Genomic DNA, 10296 nt, shown 5'->3' with positions numbered 1-10296 from the left:
CCCCGGCTTATCATGTAGCGGTAGCTTTCGGAAAGGTGGAAAACATATATTTAATACTTGCGCCGGGTATTTAATGTTCGGCTCCGCCCGAACTTAGACTTTCTTACTTGTTTATAACTAAAATACGTATTTCAAATGAAACACAGCTATTCTTTGGGGTGGTTTTATTTTAACTTAAAAGGTCTGCATAAAAGTGTTAAAAAAATTTATTAACGCAATATATTGTAGATACTCTCTATCTTTTTACCAGTCTCACCTTGAAATTTCAGAGAGACATATTTACTTGTGTTAGCAACCCCTCTTAACCAGCTAAAACTAAATTAGGCGTTTGGTAGCGACAGCTGACTCGGTTCATACATATGTATACCCACCACCTATGCAGCTAACTTCAAATGCTCTTTTACTAACTAGTAACATATTCGACGCACCCACCAATTTGACTGCGACACTAGCTAAAAGCAAACACGCCAGCATACTCATTTCGTTTTTCAAATTACCCTCAGCAGGGCAATTTCGATATTAACGTTTCGTAGCGCGCTTGAAGAAATAAATTTTGTATTTCCTTGGCTCAGGCAGCTTTGTGAGTAACTTCAGAATTTAAAAAGGAAAAAAAAATATTCAGTTGTGAATATATATTTTTCAATTTTACATTTACAAAAAAGTTTTTTATTTTTTCTATAATTGGTTTTTGCAATTTTCAAATTGAAAATTTTCCAACAATTTATAAGGCGTCTGTAGAACACCAACAACTGATAGCAAATAATAAAAGCAGCAGAAAGAGGTAAAGGACCTAAAAAGGCAAGCACACTGCAGCAGTTGAAGCGTCGAGCATACTGAAAAAGAAAGAAGAGTGAAAGAGGGACTAAGAGAAACATGAATGAATTCGATGGTAAGAAATTCTATGGATTTTCGCTGTACAATGATCCAGAATTGATTACGACGACAAGAAACTTTGAATTTAAGGTAAGATAACGCGCGGCCGACTTTAGGTTAGGAGCGCCACNAGAAGAGTGAAAGAGGGACTAAGAGAAACATGAATGAATTCGATGGTAAGAAATTCTATGGATTTTCGCTGCACAATGACCCAGAATTGATTACGACGACAAGAAACTTTGAATTTAAGGTAAGATAACGCGCGGCCGACTTTAGGTAAGGAGCGCCACANAACTTCAAATGCTCTTTTACTAGCTAGTAACATATTCGACGCACCCACCAATTTGACTGCGACACTAGCTAAAAGCAAACACGCCAGCATACTCATTTCGTTTTTCAAATTACCCTCAGCAGTCAATTTCGATATTAACGTTTCGTACAAGGCGAATTTATATAAGGTGGTGTTGTTTCATCAGCTGTGAGAAGCGTTTGATTGTCAAAATTTTAAATTTCGTTCGTGAGTGAGTGAAAACGTGAGAGTGTTTGCATTTTCTGTCGGCCTTTTTCATTCGGGGAAGAATAGCTGAAATTTGACAATGGCCCGCCAAAAGCAAAAACAAAATACAAGTAATTGTTGTATTTGTTCAATCGATACCACCTTATATGTATTCGCCTTGGTTTCGTAGCGCGCTTGAAGAAATAAATTTTGTATTTCCTTGGCTCAGGCAGCTTTGTGAGTAACTTCAGAATTTAAAAAGGAAAAAAAAATATTCAGTTGTGAATATATATTTTTCAATTTTACATTTACAAAAAAGTTTTTTATTTTTTCTATAATTGGTTTTTGCAATTTTCAAATTGAAAATTTTCCAACAATTTATAAGGCGTCTGTAGAACACCAACAACTGATAGCAAATAATAAAAGCAGCAGAAAGAGGTAAAGGACCTAAAAAGGCAAGCACACTGAAGCAGTTGAAGCGTCGAGCATACTGAAAAAGAAAGAAGAGTGAAAGAGGGACTAAGAGAAACATGAATGAATTCGATGGTAAGAAATTCTATGGATTTTCGCTGCACAATGACCCAGAATTGATTACGACGACAAGAAACTTTGAATTTAAGGTAAGATAACGCGCGGCCGACTTTAGGTAAGGAGCGCCACAAAAAAAAAGAATAGCTCTTTTTAGTTTCTTTGCTATCTCTCCTACTCCCCAGTACGCCCGCCCCGAGCACTTGGAGCGCGCCATACTGAAGGTGCAACACAACGTGACTGAGCATGACAGACACCGCAAAAAGGACATCTTGAATCGACTGTGTAAGGCAAGGAAAATAACTGCCGTTAGCGATGTGAATACGCCTTATTGTCGCGACGCAGATGTCGAGACACAAGTTTCGCGCAATGATGCCACAGGACGCGTGCGCAATTTGAGCGACATTGAAATCAACCATCTGATTGGTAAAGTGAAGAGCTATGGCGACCTACGCAAGCAGAACTCAACCGATACTTACGCGAAAGCTAAGGATACCACAAAAACCGTAAATCCACCATCCGCATTAAAGGGGATTTTGCGACAAAGGACATACGAATTTCCTAGTGGCGGTAGCTTAGGTAACGCTTACCACTGTGGCGCGCGCCAAAGCCACATGGGTGATGTTTGCGTTGGCGTTGATGACAACGGTGATAGTGATACATTTTTTTCGGAGCCCACCTCTGAGGACCAAGTAGTTTATCATCCATTCGACATGCCGCAGGAATCGTTATTTGAGACACACACCATGCAAATGCCACATATGCGACGTGAGCTGCACAGCGGCTTAAATAAGCTGCCCGATGTGCCGGAAGAAGATGAGTTACTCGCATCAAAAACCGTAATGCCAACGATTGTTGAGGAATTTCGGCAGCTTGAACCCAGGTGGGTGGAAATTTGTGAAGTGCCAGCAAAAGCGACAGCTCAATTGAGTGAAATCAAAATGCAAATAGTCAATGATGGTGAAACGTTGGTGCATAAGGAGTCTTCTCCCGAAAGAACCGAGCGTTTGCCAACCGATGTCATGTACACAATGCATTCGCATGAGTTACAGCTGCCGCTACAAATAAATGCGCCGGAAATGATGTTGAAGAATCAACCACCAACACCGCCTAGTCTGCCGAGCATGACAGTTCCTTATCAGCAAAGCAGCTACGATGACAACGCTTCGACGTATGACGTGGAAGATAGTGATCTCGAATACGAGATGATGGGACGCGCTGAATATACGAAACTGTGTGGCCAACGCCCAAAAACCATCGAGGAACTGATCAACGAGTCGAATAACAGCGAAGGCCTAGCACAATTCATCGAAGTCGAAGTATGTAAACAAAATAGAAATTAGCGGTAAATACCTCAATGAACATTCCTTTACAGCCGGCGATTGGCAGCCTTAATTTAAGTTTGCTGAAGAATGTCTCACCAATACGCTACTCGGACGTGACCGATGACCGCGAGGAGGATAAGACCGCCGCTGGTATAAATCAACAGGTTTGCAAGATTGTAAAAACTAATCCATTTGCAAGCAATTCAATTCATCTTTTCTCCTTGTATCTTCAACAGATGAGAGTGTCCATCAATAATCGTGCCATAAAATCGCCTTCACCATCGCAAGTAAAGAAGGCAGCCATATCGCCTGTTAGGGAAGTAAAGAGAAAAATAATAAAAGCTCGAAAGAAGCCAGTTGAAGAGGTCAAAGCCAGTCCACGTAAAAAGTTGTCAGCCCCTGGCGCTGATTTCTCACCGACAACTGAGAAGTCCACACGCACGAGTGGAAGAAAATCTAGACCAACAACACCGAAGCAACACAAAGATCGCAAAAGTCAAAATATCAGCTCCAACGAGTTGCGTGCTATGAAAAATATCGTACTAACCAAATCGATTGAGGATCTTAAAATGGAAAAGATGACAATATTTGCAAAAATGACCAGCATGCAAGAGCGAATCATTGAAACATTGGATAAGTTGCGGTAAGTTAATGCCTTAATTTTATTTTATAAGCGGATTGTTTTGCTTTTTAATTTCTTATTATAACTGTGTAATACCTAATGGAGCTGCCAATTCCCTACGATGTTAAGCGCTCACTCGGGTACAAATCACACTCTTGGCGCTAAAGCCTTTGGCAATTGGTTTTATTTCCACGAGGGTTCGTAAAAATGGTTTGTCAAGAAAACGCAATCTTCTCCTGCTTCTTGGCTGACATTGGCATAAAAATAGTTGCACATACTTTATATTATGCTTCATGAGGCATTCAAGGCATTTTCTCACTTTACTTTATTTCTGTGCACAAAAAAGCTCATTCACGTCACATTTTTTTTACAAATACCAACACATCTCTATTTAACTTGGAATGACGCTCGATCATCCTACCTTTCTCTTTCATCCTTTGAATGAGTTTATTAGCAAATAAATAAAAAGGGTGAAAAAATACCTTTCCAATTATACCTCACAAGGCTAAATCGGAATAGTTTAGGTTTAGTTATTCAATTTTTTGTACACCAATCTTTGAAAAAAGTTAAACAAAAACAGCATAAAAAATCTCATTATTACGATTCCGTTGAAAATTTAAATTTTCTTATTACATTTTATTATTTTGGTGAAAGTCTATAAGAGATTTTATAATTCCAATGGAAACACAGTACCGATTTTTTTTTTTATGGGGAGTGATGCACGAGATCCGTACGATAAGTCGAAAATAAAAATGTCGAAACAGAATTTTTTAAATCCCGAAATAATATTTTACTGAAACAGAAAATGTCGAAATCGTATCGTTTCGAAATGACAAAGGTCAAAAAAATGCAAAACGTCGAAAATGTCGAAAAAACTCGAAAAAGTCGAATGTTTGAAAAAAAATAAAAATTAAAAGTGTTCTGAGTGGCTTTTCAAAAGTTCTAGAATTCCCAAGAAGGAAAAAGAAATTTCTGCAAAATAGCGTCGAAAAAACTTTTTTCGAAAAAGTGGAATTTAAATTAAATTTTTGAAAAAATTAAAATTATTTAGGTGCTTGTCTCTTAACCTATACAAAATGTTTCGAATATTGTAAGTTCCCTTAAATTTTAAGTTCTTTTAAATATGTTGGTTTTTTTCAATATAGTAATAATTTGTTAATTTACGTTCGTTAGTACCAAGGGAATTGATTAAGTTATCTCTTTAATTATCAAACTATTAAATACTAGGTTTTATCCACTTTAAATGTAACAGAAAAGGAAAAAAGGCGGTTTGTTCGATCAAAAAACCCGGTTTATTCGCATTCGAAAAAGCAATTTTAAAAAAAAAAAACGTCTATAGATTTCAACAAAAAAGAACCGGTGGAAATCATTTGAAAAAACCGGCCAATTCTCCTACTGCCTACACGTCTTTTTTCATGCCAAAATCCCTTTGGGGTATTTCATTTAGCTTGCACAGAATAAATAGATAGACATTTCTGCTATAATTTAAACTTGTTTTTTTTTTAGATTGTAATTTAATATAGCATTTTAAGTAGAATTCTACCCACAGATCGACGAACCGTTAACTTGTTTTTGAAAAGGAGGCAACCCTTTTCAAAAATGTTTTCGAAATAAAGCTTTCTTAAACCTCACTCTTTTGACACACATATTATAATATTTTATTCAACGTGTTATTTAAATTTATTTTAACTTTCTGAAAAGATGGCAACCCTCTTAAAATATTTCTACAATAAAGCATTTTGCCTATCTCGTTTTAAACCCACATTAAACTATTTCGTTTAAACTTTTTAATAGAATTAATTTTAACTTTTTAAACAGATAGCAACCGTCTTAAAGTATATTTAGTTATCAATCAATTAATTGACTTTTATTTTTTAAATATCAAAAATACATTCGAAATATATAGTTTCTGAACCGATCGATTTTGACTGTTGAAAGAGGTGGCAACTATCTTCAAAAAAAAATATTTTACATATACATATGTTAAGCCATGATATAAACTATCTGTACTCCAAATTTAATTGATATACATCCAGACGTTTTAGCGTGAAGGAGCAACAAATTTAACTTAAATAAATCAACCTGTTGCAATAATGTAATGATTATTTCGATACATATTTTTTTCGACATTTTTATTTCGAAATTTTTTTTCTCGACATTTTTATTTTCTAGCTATTTTTTCGAAATTTTTTTTTCGGTGTTTTTAGTTTCGACATATCGTACCAGACCCGTGATGCATCCTAATGTACACAGTGAGTTAAAATTAATGGTTTATTCTAATTCTACATTTCTAGTATCAGCCTATCAGAGCTTTATGTACCGGATAGCCACCATGAGAAGACAAAGCGTCAAAAAAATGCCTTCGAATTCTCTGTAAGATTTTCACGCAATTTTCTGTATCCTTTAAAAGGCATGGTGAGTCAATGACACATTTTAATTTTTCATTCATATTTTTTCACCTTTTTTCCTTGGTTATTTATCTACAGATCGAGAATCTACACATAGTTTCGGTGGAACAATTGTGCAGTGCCTCCTCAAATGAGGCCACTCAACGTGTGCTCAATATTTTTTCACTTATTCACCAATCACTGCAGACCTATTACAAGCAATTGCGTTACTTTTTGCTCGATCAGGTGCCGCAAAAGTTGCATACGCTCATTGAGTTGGCAGCAACAACGGTGAACATTTGCCTGGAAAAGCAAATCTTCGATCGAAACGATGCAATAATTGAGTGTTTACAAGATCGTTGCACAAAATTTCTAGGTTTTCTGGAGGATATGCACGAAGAACGTTTCCTTACGGCGCGTGATAATTACCGTAAAGCAAGTTTTCATAAGGTGTTTTAGAATCAAACCTCCTAAGAATACAACAAATGAAATTTCGAATTTTTATAATTGATTTTTTTTCGATCTTAAATAATGTGTTACTTTTAACACTTCGTTTTTCCAGACTGCATCCAATTATAGCCTGAAAATGTTTATGAACGATCTAAATATGTACGAGCCAAAATTGGTGCCGAAAAATCATTATAACCTTCGGCGCAATCCCAAACAACGTCGCGTCTCAAATCCTAGCGCGAAAAATACAAACATAAAAACGAAGACGAAAACAAAAATCCACACAACAGCTCCAGCAACACCCAAAACATCACACATGGTCATCATAAAGCCCGATGGGGATCAGATTTCAACTCAGATCAACGAGTTAACAAACAGCTCGGTAAGTTCGCTTCGCTGAACCATGAATAACAATCCTCCACTTTTGCGTTCACTAACCCTCTTAACGAATGCTTTTCTTCCATCCATCCTATAGGGTATCATTCATAGCGTAACAGATATATCAGTGCCACCTGCTGAGCCGAGTATGAATTCCGATAAGCAGCCCAACTTGAATAAGGCGCTCGTCGAGGCATTGCAAACTGTAACCAAAGAACAAATGCGACAAGTGCTCCAACCTATCATGCAGACGCTGGGTACGGTGCTCGAGAAGAAGGTAAGTGTATAATCTTATGGTTGCTGGTACCCTGCAGGGTCTGCATACGTATATAAATGGCTCAACGGCCGACCACACCAGCTCCACATTAAATCCTATATTTTAGGACTTCAAACTAGGGCGCTGAATGCCAAAATATCACTAGCAGCAACTATTGTGAGATACTCATATCAGTTATATCAGTCAAGCGCCACAGCCGGGGATTGAGTAAAAAAAACTGAAAACTGAATTGCAAAAACCCCAAAAAAACAAGAAAATTTGAGAAAATTGCATGCAAATTTTAGTAGTACCTGTCTGAAGTAAATTCTTTAAAAGATTTAAGAAGTTCGTAGGCAACAATGAAAGTGAAATTGGGCGTTGGTACCTGTAATCCAAATCGACGGCTATAAAATCGTTGTGTTGAGTGACTTTTGCATTTGAATAAAATTCACCCACAAAAGGATTGTAATATCGCGGTCACTTCGTTTTTTTTCTGAAAAACTGTATCCTTTCGCTGCTATGTCCTCATGTCATTGTCTTTTCAAAATTATATGTGTTTTTTTGATGATTCGCTTTCGATATGTTCCTGCGCATTTTTCGATGTAATGTTTTAAAAACAAACAGTGTCTTGTCAAAATAAACGAGAGCAGATGAGTAAAAAGTAATGGGGTCAAATCAAATTCACGCCGAACTTTGCTAATTTACATAACGATCAAATGTGACCGAAACCAGATAAATCGAATAAAAACAATTTTATTTGAGGTAATAAAGTTAAAAAAATAGATTATCCATTTAAGCTGAGCGATCAAATAGTATTCTCAGAAGTTTGCTTTATTCTCATTGTATGTATATTATTGTGGTGGTGGTCGATGTTTCAATGCATAGCAAAAATCAGCACCGATGCTAGAATAAGTATGTTTATCGCCAGAAAAGCATCGATATATCGATGGCTTTTTGTTTTAATTTTTTTTTTAACCCAATTAAATTCAATGGCACATTTAATCAATGCAGTCTTTTCAAATGAAGTTAGAAAAATACTTTTGTATTTCCCTGTATTTAATTAGTATTCCGCGCTTAACATCGTAAATTCGCCGGGCCTAAAGTTCCAAGGCCTGAAATCGAAAAAACATGAAGATGTAGTAGATACATGGTCCGCCTATTTAAGTATTCTCAATGCTGGACGATAAATTCGCAACTTATATGTTCTCCCAAAGAATTAATGGTATAAAAATTCCTGAACAGTTAAAAAAAATTTTGATAATCAATGGATAAGTTTAATCCGAAGCTTTCAAAGTTTCAGAGTTCAAATGGGCATCGATTTATCGACAATTTCGCCATGTTGCAAATTGTTAAATATCGATAGCAATCATCGAATTTCAGGTCTATATTGAGTCTAGTCATTGAACTCGTGTCGATCGGAAATCATGAAATTTTCCTATCATTTTCTATACAAAAATCTCAAATTTTTCGATCGACACGAGCTCAATGATTAGACCCATTGTCTCCAAAAAAGCAATACACCTTTGCGTCGCTAGTTACACAACCTTTTTAGTCACGCATTTTTTTTTTTAATTATACACGATTTTACATTTTTGCACAAGTTTATGTACATAAATATATGCGGTGGCCACTGTGGTATAGCGGGGTTAATGTGCGCACTACCATTCCGCAGTGCCAGGGATCGAGCCCATTTTTCGACTAACATCAAAAACAAAATAAAAGAAAAATGTTTTTGATTTTCTGATAGCGGTCGCCCGTCGGCAGGCAATGGCAAACTTCCGAAGAGTGTATTTTTGCGATGAAAAACAGCTTCTCATAAACATAAAAACGCACGCAACAAATCGGTGATGAAAGACTAGAATCTTTTCAGACTCATAAATTCCGAGCATTCAAAATTTTTTTAAAAGGTTGTGACAATTGCAAGTACTTACAAATTAAAGAATTAGAGAACTGAGACAAATTACGGCGTCCGTAATCGTATGATTACTCGATTTGCCTAAATTGTTATATGTTCCTGCCAATTTTGAATCTGACTCTGTCAACATATATAATGCTGAATACAGCTCATAAAAATATATGGAGGACTTGGTTGAAATTTTAAATATCGCTCATTTACTTCAATAGCATCATAATCCGAAAATGCAAATGTGGAGTTAAGTACGCACAAAGTGTCATAGATGTATCGATTGCCAGTAGTAGCACTAGGTCAAAAAATATGTATTCATTTTTAATAGGGGAGTATGTGTAAATTAAAAACATTAAGCTGTTTTTCTTGAGTTTGGTTTTTTTTGAGTTATGATACTATTGAAGTAAATGAGCGATATGCCCTCAGTAATCAAAAATTATTATTTGATTAATGAAAGCTCTTAATAAAATTGAACTGTTAAGCCTTAAATCAACAATTAGTAGATAGAATTAATAGCTAGGGATATTCCTATACACGTAAATACGAGTATGTACTCAATACTTTTGTTACGATACCAACTACTTTTTTTTATTCGAGTCGTTGTTTCGATACCTACTTAGTATCGAAAGAAAAGTACTTGTATCGAATCGATTTGAGCAAATGCCATATTTTGTCGGCCATATTTTTCCTATGGATGAATCTTTGCACAGCGTCGTTTTTATAAAATATAATTACTTTAAACAATGACACCGCCAAAATCAGAAGTGTGGATATATTTTTACAAAGTTGGTAATACCACAGCAAAGTTCAAGCAATGCTTTGTAGCCATAAAGTTGTGTGGGAACCTTTCAAAGGTTGAATTTTTTGCCTAAGTAATCGTATTGCCTGTAGCGTATAAATAAAATAAATATACATATCGACACCTGAGTGGAAGATTGAAGTATCTCAGAAAACTTTTTAATAACGCCCTATTTCAGAATTTGGTTCAAAACGCCCTACCTCAACTGAAAATATAGAGCGTTTTTGAATCGGCAGTTGACAAAGGCCGTTTTTGCACCGAACTCTGAAATAGGGT

The 10296-nt window shown here is 36.0% G+C and overlaps 1 protein-coding gene across 1 annotated transcript; it reads left to right on the top strand.

The window, feature by feature from the left end:
• The first annotated feature begins 1894 nt into the window (after window positions 1-1894).
• On the top strand, window positions 1895-7353 carry LOC108367452 (uncharacterized). The gene is made up of 8 exons (XM_017622064.1): window positions 1895-1989; window positions 2083-3216; window positions 3273-3386; window positions 3459-3865; window positions 6139-6259; window positions 6331-6681; window positions 6794-7063; window positions 7157-7353. The coding sequence occupies exons 1-8, from the start codon at window positions 1900-1902 to the stop codon at window positions 7346-7348; spliced, it is 2679 nt and encodes an 892-aa protein (XP_017477553.1). The 5' UTR covers window positions 1895-1899; the 3' UTR covers window positions 7349-7353.
• Window positions 7354-10296: the final 2943 nt, after the last annotated feature.

Source organism: Rhagoletis zephyria, unplaced genomic scaffold (genome assembly GCF_001687245.7).
Source record: "Rhagoletis zephyria isolate East Lansing unplaced genomic scaffold, Rhagoletis_zephyria_1.1 Rzeph_scaffold_02692, whole genome shotgun sequence".
NCBI lineage: Eukaryota > Metazoa > Arthropoda > Insecta > Diptera > Tephritidae > Rhagoletis > Rhagoletis zephyria.
This window is presented reverse-complemented; position numbering and strand designations above follow the sequence as displayed.